The sequence below is a fragment of the Pelophylax lessonae genome (assembly GCF_965119305.1).
Source record: "Pelophylax lessonae genome assembly, chromosome: 8".
In the NCBI taxonomy this organism is placed as follows: Eukaryota; Metazoa; Chordata; class Amphibia; order Anura; family Ranidae; genus Pelophylax; species Pelophylax lessonae.
In genome coordinates this window covers 206401204-206421496 of record NC_138775.1, presented here as the reverse complement: position 1 = coordinate 206421496, position 20293 = coordinate 206401204, and the positions used below count along the sequence as shown (strand labels likewise).

Genomic DNA, 20293 nt, shown 5'->3' with positions numbered 1-20293 from the left:
ATTGTAATTTTGCCTCTGTATAGAAACCGAAAAAAAAGGTCAGGGGGCTTGCAGCCTTCTAGGACAGTGAGAGCAAAATAAACTCCTCCTACAAGCTTTAACCAGACACTGATAGAAGTCACAAGACTGCTCTAACTGCTGATGGGAAAAGGTATTTAGCAGTTTATATTTACTAAAACTATTTAAAACATTAAAACAGACAAGAGCAGATGTAATGGATGAATGATGGTTTTAAGTCACAGTTTTAGTGACATGCTGTATTTCATTCTAGATGTTCCTCAAATCTAGATGGCATGTATATTTGTAAGAAAAAATCCTGCTCGGATGGAGATTGCATAATTGACCGTCAGACTGGGAATTTAGAGGAGGGATGCATGTTTTTAGCTAACCGTACCCAGAATGCAAAATCATCCATAATGTATATGCAAGCACTATCTTCGGTAAGTAAACTTAGTTCATTTTACAAATTGAACAATAAAATATTTATTTTTGATGCTGAATATTGTTAACTTGCTGATTACCATATCAATAATCAGTTTTTAATGGTTCTCAGTTTTGTATTTGTATGCATTTAGAAACACAAGAAAAAGAAAGTAAATCTCAGCTGAATCAGGATAGCATGACAGAGATAATGCTTTGACAGCGCTAAACAGGTTTTGAAAATTACATTGATCAGGTTGTATTTGTCTACACATACAATCCTAAGCATTGTTTCTTTATTTTTTGCATTCTCAACAGTAAATTTTACCATACACTGTGGTCAAATTGAAAAATGAAAACTTGGGATACATAAAAGGAGAATCGTTTACCTGCTCAGTTTAATCATTCAGGCATTGCTGTAGTACACTAGTCTACCCCTGCTCCCTTTTATTGGTAATCTGGTGATCTGAAATCCTGTCTTTGTAATGCAGGAAAGTCATCTAAAAATACATCAACAGAAGGTGTTGTCTCTCACATAGAAAAGTTTAATTAAAAAAAATGTCACTGCTTAAATGTGTTAGAGATTAGATTACTTGAATTAACTTTTTTAAACTCAGTTTCTCAGTTTACTGAGGAGCATTATTACCCAACTTATTGTTTTCTACAGTCAGGTCCATAAATATAGGGACATCGACACAATTCTAATCTTTTTGGCTCTATACACCACCACAAAGGATTTGAAATGAAACAAACAAGATGTGATTTAACTGCAGACTTTCAGCTTGGATTTGATGGTATTTACATCCAAATCAGGTGAACGGTGTAGGAATTACAACAGTTTGTATATGTGCCTCCCACTTTTTAAGGGACTAAAAGTAATGGGAGAAATTAACAATCATAAATCAAACTTTCACTTTTTAATACTTGGTTGCAAATCCTTTGCAGTCAATTACAGCCTGAAGTCTGGAACGCATAGACATTACCAGACGCTGGGTTTCATCCCTGGTGATGCTCTACTGCAACAGTTTTTAGTTCCTGCTTGTTCTTGGGGCATTTTCCCTTCAGTTTTGTCTTCAGCAAGTGAAATGCATGCTCATTCGGATTCAGGTCAGGTGATTGACTTGGCCATTGCATAACATTGGTATATAAGTGTAAAAATTCTGCGCTAATAAATAATGATCAAAATTATATATTATAAACTAGCAGCTGCACATAAGGAATCACAGAAAAACCCCCATATGTTATCTAATAAGAAAAAATGTGCTGCGCTAAAAAATGTGATTAGGGTATCACCAAGTGTGACGTTAGTGCATAAAAATGCTTATCATAAATAGTGACTCAATAGTGTTGAGTCAAAAAATACATATAGGCATATATGCTATCCAATACATGTATCCACAAAACCAGTCCATGCAATAAAAAGTGAAAAAATAAATGAAAAATCTGAATCCGAAAACAGAAAATCCTCAGTGATGTAGTATGGTGAATAAAGAATTCAAAAATAAACCACAAGTCCCAGTAGTGATTACATCCACAGGGTATGTTGAAGATGAAGAAAAAACACCAGTGTGCAGGTCACCATGTGATTAAGTAAGTTGGCAGCTTACCAGATTGAATGGGTCACTCAAATTAATGAGTAAACCTATGTGAGCTTTTTAAATTGTAATATCAGGAACGGCCACAGGGTGTCACCTCACCGCCTCAGAACAGATATCCATATGGTATATACAGGAAAAAGATGATGACAGGGACATAGCGTAATTCCATAAATAAAATCCGTTTATTCAATTAAAAGAAAGTATTACACTCACATTTTGGATGAATGTCATAGACATGTAAAGCTGTAGGCCAAAGCTTAGAAGTGAACGAACATCTCCTGCGGTCTGGCAAATCGTGGATGCCGGCTGTTGGGGGACGTGGTTGCGTCACGTCTGACTCACCCGACCTGTTTCGTCATATGCTTGGCGTCTTTAGGGGCATCACTGCATAACATTACACTTCTTTCCCTTAAAAAACTCTTGGTTGCTTTCGCAGTATGCTTCGGGTCATTGTCCATCTGCACTGTGAAACGCTGTCTAATGAGTTCTGAAGCATTTGGCTAAATATGAGCAGATAATATTGCCCGAAACACTTCAGAATTCATCCTGCTGCTTTTGTCAGCAGCCACATCATCAATAAATACAAGAGAACCAGTTCCATTGGCAGCCATACATGCCCACGCCATGACACTACCACCACCATGCTTCACTGATGAGGTGGTATGCTTTTGATCATGAGCAGTTCCTTTCCTTCTCCATACTCTTCTCTTCCCATCACTCTGGTACAAATTGATCTTGGTCTCATCTGTCCATAGGATGTTGTCTCAGAACTGTGAAGGTTTTTTTAGATGTTGTTTGGCAAACTCTAATCTGGCCTTCCTATTTTTGAGGCTCACCAATGGTTTACATCTTGTGGTGAATCCTCTGTATTCACTCTGGTGAAGTCTTTTCTTGATTGTTGACTTTGACGCACATACACCTACCTCCTAGAGAGTGTTCTTGATCTGGCCAACTGTCGCGAAGGGTGTTTTCTTCACCAGGGAAAGAATTATTTGGTCATCCACCACAGTTGTTTTCTGTGGTCTTCCGGGTCTTTTGGTGTTGCTGAGCTCACCGGTGCGTTCTTTCTATTTAAGGATGTTCCAAACAGTTGATTTGGCCACACCAAATGTTTTTGCTATCTCTCTGATAGGTTTGTTTGGTTTTTTCAGCCCAATGATGGCTTGCTTCACTGATAGTGACAGCTCTTTGGATCTCATATTAAGAGTTGACAGCAACAGGTTCCAAATGCAAATAGCGCACTTGAAATGAACTCTGGACCTTTTATCTGCTCCCTGTAAATGGGATAATGGGGGAATAACACACATCTGGCTATGGAACAGCTGAGCAGCCAATTGTCCCATTACTTTTGGTCCCTTAAAAAGTGGGAGACACATATACAAACTGTTGTAATTCCTACACCTTTCACCTGATTTAGATGTAAATACCCTCAAATTAAATCTGAAAGTCTGCAGTTAAAGCACATCTTGTTTGTTTCATTTCAAATCTATTGTGGTGGTGATTGTGGGTATAGAGCCAAAAAGATTAGAATTGTGTCGATGTCCCAATATTTATGGACCTGACTGTAGATGTGTTTAGTTGCCACAAGTTATTGTTTAGTTGTTGTCATAAAAACTTTAACAACTTGAGCAAACAGGGCCTTTTTTTTTTTTAAATATTCAAAAGGGGCCTGTTTTTCATAGCAACATATGATGTTTCACCTATTATGATCTAGTATAGGTTAAAAAATTAAGCTTGATAAGTTGCTTGCTTTGTACACTAAGGAAGAAGAATTAACTGACTAATGAGCTTTACGGAGGTATGCAGGTATTATTTATAATAAGCATATATATATATATTTATAATCCTATAAATAATACCTGTATATTTCTTAATGTATATACTGTTTTTTCTTCACCATTTATATTCTAACACTGTTCAATGATTTTTCAAGGTTGCAGAATTTTGTTATGACCATGACCATGAAAAGGAAGCTCCAAATATGCAGAACAAAATGTGCAGTTATCGCAGCACTTGGGATGTTATTAGTAGTTCTTACGACTATAAATCCACATTGCCAATGCAAGGAACAGAGCTCCCATCACCACCATCCTTTAAATTCATGCAGATCAGGGAAAGGCTTGTGTGCCTAGTTTTGGATGTCTCTGAAAATATGGCAAAGGTAATTACCCAGTTACTTTTCTTTAAAGTAAGGGTTCACATTCTACCCATCTGCTCCCCAGTCCACCTACCACTTTAGACTTGTACAGGGTCCTTTTTCTCTTTGTATGTTCTCCTGACAATGTGTGGTCCTCAATACAAAGACAACCTGCTATTGGCTAAAGAATCCACACACTGCCTGCTGTCAATCAGAAGTAAAATGCAGACGTGATGGGGAACTGATCACTCAGCTTTCTCATCAGGCTCCTCTCACTGTCAGTGTCACTAGTCGCTAACAGCCTGCCAGCTGTTTAGCCGACAATGGTGACAAACTAACCTTTTTGCCACTGTCAGGAGAATAGTCAACGGAGAACTGGCAATATTGCCAATACTCGGCATGGCTGCATCTAGTGCACTCCTGTGCACATTGGCACATGCATGGTGAATGGTCACATGCAAGTGCGTGGCAGAGTTAATCAGCGAATACACGTGCACAGTGGAACGCGCATATAACATGATAGATGTTGGCGCCCACTGGCCTATAAAATACTGCTGCCCAGCTCACTAAATTGCTGAATGATCGTCAGCCACCCCCCGTGTTCCTGTGTTCTGATCTTGAATTCCATGTTACGACCAGGCTTGCCTGTGCTTTTTTGGGCACCGCATTCCCTGTACCACCTTCAGGGGTGCTCTGCACTCAGCCACAAGGGGAACCCTCTCAGCACTTTGGCCTCCGACCATGTACGTGACAGCTACACAGGGTTCAGAGACACGCACTCTACTTGTCCCTGTACGCCAGCTTACAGTTGGTCTGAATTATGCTGCTCAAAAAAATTAAAGGGACACTTTGAAAACACATCAGATCTCAATATCTATACCGATATGGACTGGGTAATGTGTTAAGAACGAAAGTATGCCACATCGTTTAATGGAAATTAAAATTATCAACCTACAGAGGGCTGAATTCAGACTCCCCGAAAATCAAAGTGAAAAAAATGATGCAGCAGGCTAGTCCATCTTGCTGAAATCTCATTGCAGCAAGTCAAAATGGTAGTCAGTAGTTTGTATGTCCCCCACGTGCTTGTATGCATGCCTGACAACATCGGGGCAGGCTCCTAATGAGAAGACGGATCGTGTCCTGGGGTATCTGGACCAGAGTATCGCTGAGCTCCTGAACAGACTGAAGTGCAACCTGGCGTCATCGGATGGACTGAAACTTAATGTCCCAGAGGTGTTCTATTGGATTTAGGTCAGGCGAGCGTGGGGGGCCATTCAAAGGTATCAATTCCTTCATCCTTTAGAAACTGGCTGCATACTCTCGCCACATGAGGCCGGGCATTGTCGTGCACCAGAAGGAACCCAGGACCAACTGCACCAGCATAGGGTCTGACAATGGGTTCAAGGATTTCATCCTAATACCTAATGGCAGTCAGGGTGCCATTGTCTAGCATGTAGAGGTCTGTGTGTGCCCCATTGATATGCCTCTCCAGACCATCACTGACCCACCACCAAACCAGTTACCCTGAACGTGTTACAGGCAGCATAACATTCTCCACGGCTTCTCCAGACCCTTTCACGTCTGTCACATGTGCTCAGGGTGAAACTGCTCTCATCTGTAAAAAGCACAGGGCGACAGTGACAGACCTGCCAATTCTGGTGTTCAATGGCAAATGCCAATCGAGTGCCACGGTGCCGGGCAGTGGGCCCTCGTGCCACCCTCATGAAGTCCGTTTCTGATTGTTTGATCAGAGACATTCACACCAGTGGCCTGCTGGAGGTCATTTTGTAGGGCTCTGGCAGTGCTCATCCTGTTCCCCTTGCACAAAGGAGCAGATACCAGTCCTCCTGGGTTTAAGGACCTTCTTTGGCTCTATCCAGCTCTCCTAGAGTAACTGCCTGTCTCCTGGAATCTCCTCCATGCTCTTGGGACTGTGCTGGGAGACACAGCAAACCTGTGCCATCCTGGGGGAGTTGGACTGCCTGTGCAACCTCTATAGGGTCCAGGTATCGCCTCATGCTACCAGTAGTAACACTGGCCCTAGCCGAAATGCAAAACTAGTAAAAAACAGTCAGCAATGATAAGTAAGGGAAAAAAATGTCAGTAAAATCATTCCTGTTTTGGAGGTTGTCTCATTGTTGCCCATCTAGTGCACCTGTTCTTTATTTCATTAACACTAAAGCAGCTGGAACTGATTAACAACCCCCTCTGCTACTTAACTGACCAGATCAATATTCCAGGAGTTTAATTGACTTGATGCTATACTGATTTTGAGCAGTGAATCTCCAGTTTTGTTACCTACATACTGGCAGAGCTTTTTTTTCTTAGAAAATAGCTGTTGGTACTCCTCTCTTCTAAGTTACTGTTTGTCTCTGCCCCCTACCCAACTCCGAGCACCATTCCTTGCCCCCCCCCTACCCAACTCCTAGTACTGCCCCTTTTGGAGAAAACAGAACCAAGTATTGTTTTGTGGTGCTAAGTAATTTGTATGGAATTTGTTAACAATAAAAGCAGTAAAATAGATCCCTTGCAGCCAGCAACAATAGACCCCCCAGCAACAATAAACCCTCTACAAAAAAACACCCCCTCAGCAACAACAGATCCTCACCAGGAACAATAGATCCATGCCCGCAACAGTAGATTTCCCTGCAGCCAGGAGCATTAATAGTAATAGGTTCTCCTGCAGCCAGCAACAATAGACCTCTCTGTCAACAGTAGATCTCTCCCAGCAACAATTGACCCTCCAGCAACACAAGAGCCCTCCTTCAACAACAGATCCTCCCCAGTCACAATAGATCCCCAGGCAGCCAGCATCAATAGACCCTCCTGTATTGCTCAGTACCCCTTACCATTTCATATATTTAGTGCTGGAACTCCATTTCTTTTCATTCCCACTGACAAAAAGCCCTGTAAACTGGTAACTATTTTTTAATTAAGTGCAGCCATAGTGCCACTTTGTAAATGTGGTGCTTTTAAGAACTACCTAAAAAGGTTGCAATTTTTCTATTAGTGTTCTATCAGGATACTGCTACCCATCAGAAAATGAAACGGAAGTGACGTTGCAAACAAAATTGCTTATTGCGCATGCGCTATGCATTCCAACATGGCCACTATGCATTTCAATAGGTTTCCTAATCTGACAGAACACAAAAGGTTTTTCTGGTCTAGCACAGACCATTTCAAAGAGGCCATACCACCAGAAAAGTGTCGGTAGTGCTTTATTTAATTCCCTTATTTGTCTGTGATTGACACCTCAAACAGAGCTGTAAAGAGGGACTGAGTGTTACTTTTCTCTGACTCTTGTGCATGTAAATTGCATCTTGAGCTAGTGATTGTTTTAAATAACAGTCTTCCTTTGGCACAGTTGCTAAGTCCCTTCAAAAAAACATGAAAAGTTGCTGGGAGCTATACCTCTCTGGCTGCATATGAAATAGGTGCTTACCTATTGAGCGTTTGTAGAATGCTATACAAGGTGTATTTTTTTTTTTTTAAACTTAATAAAAATTGTTAATTATATAAATAAAAAAAAAAGAAAAGGCAAAACGTCATGTACAATATTTAGTATTCACCTGGCCAAACGCAAACATATTTGGAGATGTTATTTTACAGAATGACTATACATTCCCATGAATAATTGATTATGGTTTATCGACTGAAAATTTGAATTTTGTTTTGCAGACATAGTAAGTGGAGAGGAGACATTGGTGAAAGCTACAGAGCATTTATATGTAGCACTGCCCCCTAGAGGACTGCTGAGAATTACACTTTCTGGATTCTCCTGGGTTACCCTTAGCAACTAGTAGCAGATAATTAGCATTGAAAGTCCTTGGCTCAGTCAATTATCAATCCGGGGGATGTTGGTTTTTGTGTTTTTATTTGGAACTGGGATAGGAAAAGGGATGAGTGGGATACTCCAACTATGAACTATGCACAATCCTGAGGACAACTACCTCTAGTGTGCAGCAAGGCCGCTGCTTCACCTTGCCACTGAAGTGAAGATAGATAATGTGTTCCTGCTTGAATTACTCTTCAGGGTTATAACTTGGCACCCCCTTTCTCACTTGCTGTGTGTGCTGACACCTGTCCACTGACTCTCCACTGGAGTGGTCCCCTTCCTGGGCAGACCCCCAGCAAGCTTCCCGGTACTTGTGGACACTGTTTTTCCCAAGGTTGCTCTGCCTCCAACTCCACCAGTCAGCTTTCCTTGACCTCCTGGTTCAGCGCCACACTCCTGGCTCACAAGGCTGACCGCCTGTGACCACCATCCACAGCAGCAGAAGGAGAGACAAATGTCACCCTCCTTCTGGGACCTGGCTTCCTGCCCTGTCACATGTGCCCTTGGCTTTTATAACAGTTACAAAAGCCCGTGTGTCACTGGCTGGGTTTCCTCCACTGTCCAACAGGCTCCCCTATTGGATACAGTGGGGACACTCCCTCAGCCCAGATGAATCACACATGGACACATGCAACAGACATAACTAATAATCAGGCTCCCTTGAAAAGCAGATGGAGACACTAGGCTTTACCTACCTAGCAGCTACCTATGAGGGTGCTACATATACTACGTTTACTACTGGCTGAGGTTAAAATGCAAAAGATAAAATTACTTATAAAACTGTTAGCAAAAATATTTCTACGTTGTCTCTCTTCTCACATAGTATAATAAAATAATAATATAATACTGAAATGAATTTGGCAATTTTTAACTCCTTATTTTGCTTAGCTATTCACATTATGTCAACAGATATCACTTGCTATCCCCCTGTCTAATGAAAGTGATTTCATTGGCCACTGTTGTCACAGAATACATTTTGTGATTCAGTAGGAGTGGTTTTACTTAGCAACGGAAGTGCAAGTAATGTAAAATACATTTCAGAGATGCAGATGCAGTCAACAATGTTGGAAGCCATCATATGTACACAGTGTAATAACAATTGATGATTGGCTTCAGAACATTGAGTATCCAATGATGAATGTGTAGAAGAGGAATATGCAATAATTTTCGCGTTTAATCCATCCTAACACAAATATTTCTTCCCCTATAAGTAGAGTGAACGACTTCACCAATTGCGCCATGCTGCAGCCATCTTCATACAGCAGATAGTTGAAGAAGGCTCATACGTTGGAATTGTTACATTCAATGAAACAGCAGAAGTGAAAAATCAACTACTTCATATTGTCAGTGATGATGACCGAGAAAATTTAACTTCAAATCTTCCAGTTACGTCTGGTGGAGGAGTGTCCATTTGCAGCGGCATTACATCTGGCCTGCAGGTAAATGATGCACTAAAAAAGACATTCACAGTTGTTCTTCAAGTCAAAATTTTATTACAAAGTTAATTGCAAATGTAACTATAAAACGAATATAAATGTCAAATTTATTTTCTGACAATACTACTATGTGAATAGTAAGAGCTGCTGCAATCAAAGCAATTTGACAAATATGATAATATAATAAACACTGCTCCTTACTTTTCTCTATTTAAAGAGTAACTCCACTTTCGTGGGGAAAAAAATAACAAATAAAGAAAAAATAATATAGGGTATACAATTGGGGCAGAAATCATATTGTAATTGAATGTTTTTAAAAAATACCTTTCCTTTTCAATCTGCAGCTGTTTCTGAAAATGCAAAGCTATATGGCTACCTGGAGCTGTTCTGTACACAGAATGTATACTGATCACACCCCAGAAACATAAGTTCCTGCTTGTGTGATTGGCTCACTCATTTTCCCAAAGGTCTGCCTAAGATACAAGTCAGATTTCAAACAAAAATGTCATTTTTGGTGAGATACTCCCAATAGAAACACGTCTTAAGGGATGCAGGCCCAGCAGCTGCATCCCCCAATAGAAACACGTCTTAAGGGATGCAGGCCCAGCAGCTTCCCTCAGTAGTGCCCTGCAGCTTCCCTCATTAGTGCCCTGCAGCTGCCACAGCTGATAGATAATTATGAAATCCCTCCCATTTGACTCACTCAGCACAGAGGAACAAACAATGATTTCTTCTGAATAACAAAAGGTAGGAATCTGCAACAAAGTTTGTTAAAATCCTTGTAATTTACATCGATCACCCAAAGGGGAATTTTTTTTTACTCAACAAAAGTGGAGTTAAGCTTTAAATTTAAAACACTTAAAAACAATAGTTGGATAACACACCCCTTTCATTAAGGGATCTCATGAAATCTATGACAAATGCATAGGAGAGGGCAAAGTCACGAGCCCTGTATGAAATTGAGCAGTAAATATTATTGCGATGGGTGAACAGTTAAGTAACAGGTATGTGTTATTAAACCATTGCATTAACCCTTTCACTACCAGGTCCCTATGGCGTACAGACCTACAGCACTGCTTCCAGCTGACCAGGTCCATATGCCATACGGATCTCATTCCTCCATCTGCTATAAGCTCATGGTCGTTTCAGTTCAAACAAAATAATAGCCGCTGACCGCTGCCGTCTCTCAAATTTTCACCCGCTGCTTCCTCTCCTCCTGCACTGCCTAAAATGCCTGTGCTGCCCCCCCCCCCCCCCGGCTCCCTCCTACTGTCCTCTGCCTTCACTACTGCACTGATCCCCCCCTGCACCAATTCTAACCCACTATCAGCACCCCCCCCCCCACCAGCACGGATCTTTGTGGTTCCAATGCAATTACTGGCTCCCCCCACTGCCTCCCCTGCCGACAATTGCAGTTCCATTTTTTCTTAAATCCTGAGAGCTTCCCCCGCTGGGACTTCCCTTCCGTGCCTCCCCCCCCCCCCCCACGCTCCTCGCTCAACGGCGACCCTCAATGCAGCTCTGCATAGCGCAATACTGTACAACTTGTACAGCCTGTGTACCCTGGGTGGAGCCAAGTAAACACGCTACTGCGCATAAGCCACTGAAGTTCAGCCATCTTTATTGTGGGAAGCTGACCTGTTTATCATGTTAGAGTATTTTTATCATCTTAAATGTAAGTGCACTACCATCTGTGTTTAATAAATAATACAAGTTGTACAGTATTGCGCTATGTGGAGTTTGTCTCTTATATAATCACTGAACACGAATGAGGGCTTGCTATAATTTACCTCCGGGAGTGTTTGCTTGTCTTCTGGGACAATCGTGATGATATCTGTACCATCTGGGATGCAATCAAGCGAGTCTTGATCTCCCTGAGTTAAGGCCAGTACACACGATAAGATAATCTGTAGGGAAAATTCGTCCGACGACCGATCTGCCGATTTTCGGATTGTTAGTATGGTGCTTTCGACAGCCAACTTCGACTTTTCGGCTGACAAATCCTGATGTGCAGGCTATATAATTTTTGTCGTCCGTAATACAACGTCCGATTTTCGTCTCATTAGTACAGATTTCGACGGAAAAAAATCTTAAGAGCAAGACTAGGCATGCTCAGAGACGAAAGAACACATACAAAGCAATCCAACACATGACATCACTTTTGAAGTAGAATTCTGTCGTACGGGAAAATTGGTATGAAAATAACCTCTCCACTTTGCACATCAGACTAGCATGCCACAAAAAACGGACGACAGATCGTTCGATAATCTGATCGTGTGTATGGGGCTCAAGAGTGATCACTGCCTTTCTGGTAAGCATTTAGTGTGAATTGAATGTTGGTGTCACTGCTATAATCTCTGGATCTCTTCAATAAGCACGGATTTCCTTGGAAATTTATTTTTTTTGGGGGGATTTTATCTTTATGGACTTTGGTTTTGTCTGACTAGTTTTTGCTTATTCCTACTTTGTCTTGTATTAGCACTTTACATATGCACAGCAACGCACTTTGATTATGAATTGTTTATGTGCCTAGTATCTGGGTTATAGTGCTTGGCTGCTAATAGAGGTTCTAAGCACAGATAACCCTCTCCCTTTTGATAACCCCAATATTTCTGCAGTCCTAACTCTTGTAAATTTTTGAGAGCCTCCACAGTGGAAGCACATGCATTCTAATGGATAGATAAGGGGCAGGTGAGCCTGGAAGTAGCCCAGCCCTCCTTAAAAGCACAGAGGCACACTGGACATCCAGCACATAGCACAATGGCAGGAAAAGTGTCCAGTGCATCCCCTCACCGATATTACATCAGTAACAAACAACTGGCCACTGCTCCACTTATAGTTGGCCTTCACAGCAAGGAGGACATGGAGGGGCAACACATGTAAAACAAAACCAAAGAGAATTCCCAGCTCAACTATTCATTTCAACCATGAATAAACCAGAACCTTATAGATATACTTTTACAATGCCTCGTTGGCTTTGAACCAGAATGAGGCATTTCTCATACAAGAATTAAAAGAAATTTGTAGGGTGACATCACTAAGGTAGGGAGACTTCCTCAGGCTCTAAGGGAGAGTGCATTGGGGGAATTCCTCAGACTGTAGGTGCTGCTAATGTACTTTGGAATCAGTTTTGGCTGAAACTGGTCAAGGTATATTGGAAATTGTGGGAGTTTCCCAGGACTATACAGGCTCGGACTCAGGTGCTGCTGAACTGGCGGAGAAATAGTGGAGAAAACACAGGCAGTGCTAATCTGTTTTGGAACTTGGATTCAAGAAAGCAACCTGAACATTTTCAATTGGAGAGAGTCTGTCCTGCCACTGGTGTGTAACCAGTGAGGAAGTAAACTTAATAAAAGAAAATAAACTGCTACCTAAAAGTGCAATTGGAACGTTTTTGGTGTCCTGATTAGTACTTAACCACTTTACCTTCATGTTCTTTCTGTACTTAAAGTGATATTAAAGTCTCTTTTTTTTTTTTTTTGTTTAAAAATGACAAACATGGTATATTTACCTGCTCTATGCACTTGCAGTGGTTTTGTACAGAGCAAGTCTAGATCCACTGACCCCTCCCTCCTGCCGAGTGCCCCCACAACAAGCAGCTTGTTATGGGGCACCCAATCCGAGCCGCTGCTCTGTGTGTCTATTCTCAGACAGGGAGCAGCGGCTTGGCCCCACCCCTTCTCTCTCTTCATTGGCTCACTGACTTTGACAGCAGCGGGAGCCAATGGCGCCAGCTGCTGTGTCCCAGCCAATCAGGAGGGAGAGACCCAGACAGTCGAGGCTCTCATGCAACATCGCTGGATCGAGATGGGCTCAGGTAAGTATCAGGGGGCTGGGGGGGCTGCTGCACACAGAAGGTTTTTTATCTTAATGCATAGAATGCATTAAGATAAAAAACCTTCTGCCTTTAGAACCACTTTATTACTTAAACACACTACAATCATGACATGCCAAGAATTCCTCATGATGTTGGATGAGACCATGTACACGTCTCAAGAAATTGGCAAGAGAATATTTCTAATGTCATTTCCTTTAACCTTGGGAATAGAGATGTTACACAAATATACTAGTTCTATGTAAAAATACTTGTCATGTCATCAAGTTAATGGTGCAGGAAAAGGAAATAGCCCAGCTACATGGCCTGTAAATTCTGCCCAACCCAATAACCGCCATCGGGTATAGCACCAATTTTTCTTTGTCATTCTATTTAAAAAATCTATTTCTGTATGTTTTTATATAAATTGTCAGTGCGAGTTATACATATGTTTATACTTATACTATTTTTTATAAGCATAGAAACTGTAAAGAAACTAGAAATCATAGTAAACGAAACACATGTTGTAAAACACAATAAAAAATATTTTATACCTAAATAAAAAATTAAACAAAGTGTTTTCTTTTTATAGGTGATCAAAGGTCTTAATAGAGAAACCGAAGGTTCTGAAATTATCTTGGCTGTCAGTGGAAACGATGGGAATATAACAAAGTGTTTATCTGAAGTGGCACTGAGTGGCTCAGTTATTCATACCATTGCTATTGGACTCGGTGCTGATCCAGAGTTGGAACGGTTTGCTGAAGTAACAGGTTCAAATGGAGCATTGTGGAATAATGATAACAAGATTAGTATCTAACCTGTAAAAAAGTTAAAATATATTCTACAGCTGTAAACCTAAAGAAGACCTGTGGCCAGGCTATGGACATTCACATATTTACATATTGCTAACAAGCAGTAAATGAGCTTTAAAACATACCATAACTGATCTCTTTAGCTACAGTTGCTCTGGTGCTACGGACCAAATTATCCTCAAACTAGAAGTACTGAAATATTTGAAGTCATTCTCTCAGCAGCTCAGCTTACAGTGTTTACCCCTCTAAAAGCACAGGCTCTGTGTTTACATTATAAAATAGAAGGCAGGAAGGCTTTGAAATCACTGCTAGGTGATAGAGGAAGAGGGTGATGAGCTGTTCAGAACTCACCTATGTGATTCTGCTTTGAAATCTGAGGATGAACTGCTCCACGGTTAGGGATTTTTTAAAGATCAGTGATGGCTTATTATTAAAGCTCATTTACTCCTTGTATGTACACATTTGAATGTCCAGTGGCCATACTTTGTGGAGAACCAGTTATGCTTAAGCTCATACAATTATCTAATACCCAGGCCTACATCAATTTACAGTGGGGAAAAAAATTATTTGATCCCCTGCAGACTTTGCAGCTTTGCCTACTTACAAAGAAATTAAGGGTCTATAATTTTTTTTTATCATAGATGTTCCTTCTTCCCTAAGCCAGAACACTGAAGATGGGTTGTGGATGGGTCTTTCAGCATGACAATGACCCAAAACATACCGCCAAGGCAACAAAAGAGTGCCTCAAGAAGAAGCACATTAAGTGGTCTTGTTTCCACACCTTAATCCTCTAGAAAATGTATAAAGGGAGCTGAAACTTTGACTGCCAGTGACAGCCAAGAAACCTTAAACCAGAGTTCCACCTAAAACAAAAAAAATTACATAAAAATACCCCTGGGACAGTCAGGGCTAGTGCATTCCACAATGGATAGCCTCTGAACTGTCCCAGGTTGCACTTACCTTTTAGAAGAAATACTTACCTTGAAAATGTCCTGTCCAGCGCTGCCATCTCAGGTGTGGGCAGCTGAAGCCAGCGCAATCCTCTTCCGTCCTCTTCGGTCCCACGATGCACTGCACCGGACCCACCGTCACTTCCGGGGCTGCAGCGTCATCCCTGCACAGCTTCTGGGCATGTCCAGAACCCGTTTAGCAAGATATAACGTGCCTGCACCGGAACTGACGTTGGGGCCGGTGCAGGCGCATTGATTCCTGGGAGCGATGACGTTCAGCTCCCAGGAATCATTGCAAGCCAGGAAGTGACAGCGGCGGCCGTGGCCGCAGAGGGAGGAAGAGGAAGTAAGGTAAGTATATTTTCATCTAAAAAAAGGTAAGTAAAAAAAAAAATTGCGATTATCCATTTGTTTTTCAGGTGACCCGGAGCAAGAAGATGGACCGAAGTTCAATTTTAGGGTGGAACTCCACTTTGAGGATTTAGAGAAGATCTGTAAAGAAGAGTGGACCAAAATCCCTCCTGAGATGTGTGCAAATCTGGTAACCAACTACAAGAAACGTCTTACCTCTGCTTGCCAACAAGGGTTTCTCCACTCCAAGTCATGTTTTGCTTGGGGATCAAATACTTATTTTACTCACTGAACTACAATTCAATTTAAAACCCTTGTATTGTGTTTTTTCAGGGTTTTTGGTTGACATTTTAAAATACACCTATGATAACAAATATAGACCATTCATTTCTTTGTAAGTTGGCAAACTTACAAAATCTGCAGGGGATCAAATAATTATTTTCCCCACTGTAATTGTAAAGTATGGTTCCCTCTTCTAGTTTGGCTGCCAGATTAACCCCTACGTGCCGACTGCATACAGATATGCGGCCTCTGGGCAGCCAGGCCTTAGCGGCAAGAAATGCATACTTGCGTGCATTAGCGCCGACAGAGCTGTGCCGAGAGCGCACGTTCTGCGCACTCCCAGAACAGTGACCGGCAGCTCACGAAAAGCTCCTGATCACTTTTTACGATCAGGAGTTTTCCAATCTGCGATGGCAGCCATTTACTGCGGTCACAATTCCCACCCCCACCTCCCGCAATGCAAAAACTCCTTTAACCACTTGCCGTCACTGCACTGCCTTTTTACGTCGGCAGTGTGGCTCTCCCAGGCAAAATCACGTTAATAGGCGTCATCTGCCTAGGAGGCCACTAGGGGGCGAGTGCGCGCCACCGGAGGCACGCTCCCACCCCTGATCATCAGTGGGGAAGCCAGTGCGGGTGCCAGGCAGCTCCAATGGCCACCTGACAATGGCGATCTCCCCCCCGACAGAGAAGGACGGACGGCTGTCATTCTCCCTAACATAATCACAGAGACCATGCGATCCTGCTATATAGGATCGCATGACTCTATGATAATTTCAAAAGTCCAACCCCCCCCCCCCCCACAGTTAGAATCACTCCCCTAGGCTTACATTTAACCCCTTAATCACCCACAGGGTTAACCCCTTCCCTACCAATGGCATTATTACAGTAACAGTGCATATTTTTAGCACTGATTACTGTAGTAATGTCACTGGTACCCCCAAAAGTGTCAAAAATGTCAGTTAGGAGTCCGATCTGTCCGCCGCAATGTCGCAGTCCCACAAAAAAATGCAGATAGCCGCCATTACTAGTAAAAAAATTAAAAACAATAAATATGACATAAATCTTTCCGTAGTTAGTAAACACAATAACTTTTGCGCAAAACAATCCAAATACCCTTATTGCAATTTTTTTTGCCAAAAATATGAAGCACAAAACAAATTGGCCTAAAATGTTAAAAAAATTAGATTTTTAAATTTTTTTTGGGAATGTTATATAGCAGAATGTGAAAAATATTGTTTTTTTTTTTTTTTCAAAATGGTCGCTCTTTTTTTGTTTTTTTAGCTCATAAAATAAAAATTGCACAGGTGATCAAATACCAACAAGAGAAAGCTCTATTTGTGGAAAAAAAAAGGACGTCATTTTAGTTTGGGTACAGGGTCGCACGACCGCGCAATTGTCCGTTAAATTAACACAGTGCCGAATCGCAAAATAGGGCCTGGTCATTAAGCAGCAAGATCTTCCGGTCTTAAAGTGGTTAAGAGCCGACAGGAGCCGGCGCAAAGGGGTTAAATTCAGTTTTTGGCTTCACTGTAATGAGTGGAGCAGTGAGTGATAGTTTTGGTCTGTTAAGGGTTTCCTGAGCTGAGAGTTTGATTCCTCCGACCTGCTTTTGAAAGAAGTTTCCAGAGTATAGGGCGGGGAGATTCAAATGATCAGTGTGAATATTTATCATTCTCACCCCAGCCAATCCCTGGAAGGAGGCATCCAGAAGGTGACTGGGGAGGGGATAAAAGTTTAGGAAGCCTTCAGGGAGGGTTCCTTTTCTCTTGGGGCTGCTACTCCTGGAGGCAGCTTTACTGAGACAAGAAATTGCAGTCTGGACCTCAGCAGCTGCTGGGCTGAAGGACTGTAGAAGATTGCCAATGGATGTTTGCTGGAGGGCACTGCACTGAACTCCTGGTCTGGATCTTGTTATCTCCTTCACTGAGGATAAACCTCTGTACTGTTTTGGGAGACCTGGAAACATTCTCAGCGGCCCCTCCATGTGTGGGTGCTATAGAAAGTTATTAATGAAAGATTTGTGTTTGCCCCCTTTAGCTTTATTTGCTCTACTGTATTGAGCAGAAAATGAAGAAGCATTCATTTGTTAGGGAACTCTAAAGCAGTTATCTCTAACAGTCTCACATAATGTGTACCTAGTCTATGACTGTTTCCTAAAGCCATGTCCTTAAACTTATGTCCCCAGTCTCCATGTTGTAGTCTTTGACCATCGGCTAGTGAATTTCTGTGGTGTCTCTTTTAAATTAAATGAATTCAACATTATTTGTGGCTCTTTGGTGAGGTCATCAAACACACATGAGGCCCCCTATAGGTTTTAGACCCTTATCTGCCTTTAACCATCTACAATGAACACACCTTTAAAGTTTTTGCAAGTGCTTTAAACTGTTTCTAAACCTTTAAAAAAAAAATAACAAACATGTTATTTTTACCTGCTTGTGCAATAGTTTTGCACAGAGCAGCCCTGATGCTTCTCATCTGGGATGCTCTGCCGGTGATCCTCCTGCCTTCAAAGTGGCCAAGCAAGCGACTTGCTGGGGGGGTGGGGGCTACTCTTGCGGGATTCCTCCTGAACCATGCTACCTGTGTCCATAGACACACACAGTGGGGTTTTGCACTGACCCTGCTCCCTTCTCATAAGATTTGATTGACAGGAGCAGGTGCCAATGGCTTCCACTGCTATCAGTCTGCCCCATGAGGAAGGAATGAGAGGAGAGAGCCACTGCTCTTGTGTACAATGCTGGATCGTGATCGGGCTAAGGTAAGTGTAAGGGAGAATGGGGGGGGGGGGGGGTGGTATTCCTGGACACAGAAGGTTTTTTACCCTAATGCAGAGAATGCAAAAAGGGAAAAAAAAAAACATTAAGGCTTTTAAACCACTTTAATTTTGGTAATTTATGGCTGTGTGATGTCAGTGGTCTTTCATTCAGAATTACTTTGCCTGGGCGCTAGGAAGAGGATCTTTTTATGTGGCTCACATCACGTTTGGCATGCTTGCAATGTTGCAAGCTAAACTCGTTTTTCCATAATGCCATGTGAAATTCAATGACGTGTGGCCCAATTACAGGCTTTGAACAGGTTGTGACCGAGTGCTGCAGCAATCATACCTGCCGACAGAAGGTAGTGTGAAGTCATCACATCACTGCCCCATTTAGTAAATTACATGGAGATGATAATACAACCAGGAGCAATTCCTCTATAGGGAGAAACCAGCACTGCCCAGTCATATAAACTTCAACAAGGGATTCAGGGGTGTGTTGGAGGGGAAGAAAAGTATGAAGGGAACACATAGGGGTTTATTTACTAAAGGCAAATTCACCCTGCACTACAAGTTGAAAGTGCATTTGGAAGTGCACTTAAAAGTGCAATCGATGTAGATCTAAGAGGGACATGCAAGGAAAACAAGAAACAGCATTTCTGCTTGCACATGATTGGATAATAGAAATCAGCAAAGCTTCCCCTCATTTCAGATCTTCCCCTTGGATCTACAGCAACTGCACTTCCAAGTGCACTTGCAGCGAACTTGTAGTGCAGAGTGGATTTGCCTTAGTAAATCAACCCCATAGTTACATAGTCAGTAAGGCTGAAAAAAGACACCAGTCCATCTAGTTCAACCTGTATGAATGTGTGTGTATTTGTTTATTTCAATAGTAAATCGTATATCCCTGTATGTTGTGATCATTAAGATGCCTGTCTAATAATTTTTTTAAACTATCGAAGCTCCCTTCTGACACCAGAAGAGAATTCCACATCCTTACTACTCTCACAGTAAAGAACCCTTTACACTGATTACGGTTAAACTGCTTCTCTTCCATTCTCAACACATTTTATAAACACCAGAAACTTTATTAGACAAAGGAAGCAGCTTTATTATTATATTATAATCAGCTGGCTACAGTTCAGCTTTAAGCATGGAATGGTTTTCTCAAAACTTTGAAGTCCAATCAGTGTCAGGCATATGTCTGTTTGCTTTCTTTTGTTGGTTTACTGGTAAAAAAAACTTGCATAGATATCATCAGCAGCATGCTGATTAGGTCATCCTTCTGCTCTCTCTTTGATCAGTAAGCTCTCGGAGTTAGATTGGCAGCATTCTGTGATGCAGTAGAACCTGACTGGTTTAGTGTTGTCATTTGCTATCCTAGAGGCAGTCCAGCTGCACAGGGTATTAAATGAGACTAATATAAATACAGATTAAGGTGCTATTTAAAATACATTTTAAATGTAAGTTTTTTATATCTGCCTATATTTCTGCTTCAAGTGGTATACTTAGTTTTTACCATACATTGAGGACTGATTTGTCTTTCTGTTTTATATTAGGAGGGTTAACTTTCTATGCTCCAGATACAAAAGACTCAAGCAATTTAATTAGCGCTTTTATGGAAATATCTCCTAAATATGGAAATATTGAAGAGAAATTTGTGGTGGTGAGTCATCTTGGATTATTTCCATACTAAATATATTTATACCTTCCATCTATTTTAATTTGTGGGCCCGTGATTTAGGAAGATCAGATAATCTGGTTCTGGACTTGAAGTTGGAGCAAGCTTTAGATAATAAAATGTTGAGAGCTATGTATTAATTTAGTTATTACTGCAGTAAAATATTTTTATTCTTCAATCCAATGCTTTAGATTCAGATATAGTTGAGTTAGCGCTCTA

The 20293-nt window shown here is 41.5% G+C and overlaps 1 protein-coding gene across 3 annotated transcripts in view; it reads left to right on the top strand.

Annotated features, from left to right (window-relative positions):
- LOC309561724 (calcium-activated chloride channel regulator 2-like) overlaps nucleotides 1–20293 on the top strand; it is a 56505-nt gene that overhangs the window by 19720 nt on the left and 16492 nt on the right. For all 3 annotated transcript variants that reach the window (XM_082265715.1, XM_082265717.1, XM_082265716.1), the window contains 5 exons: nucleotides 272–440; nucleotides 3952–4179; nucleotides 9205–9429; nucleotides 13833–14010; nucleotides 19953–20059. In XM_082265715.1, the coding sequence (XP_082121841.1) occupies nucleotides 272–440; nucleotides 3952–4179; nucleotides 9205–9429; nucleotides 13833–14010; nucleotides 19953–20059 (907 nt within the window). The remainder of the gene's footprint in view (nucleotides 1–271; nucleotides 441–3951; nucleotides 4180–9204; nucleotides 9430–13832; nucleotides 14011–19952; nucleotides 20060–20293) is intronic.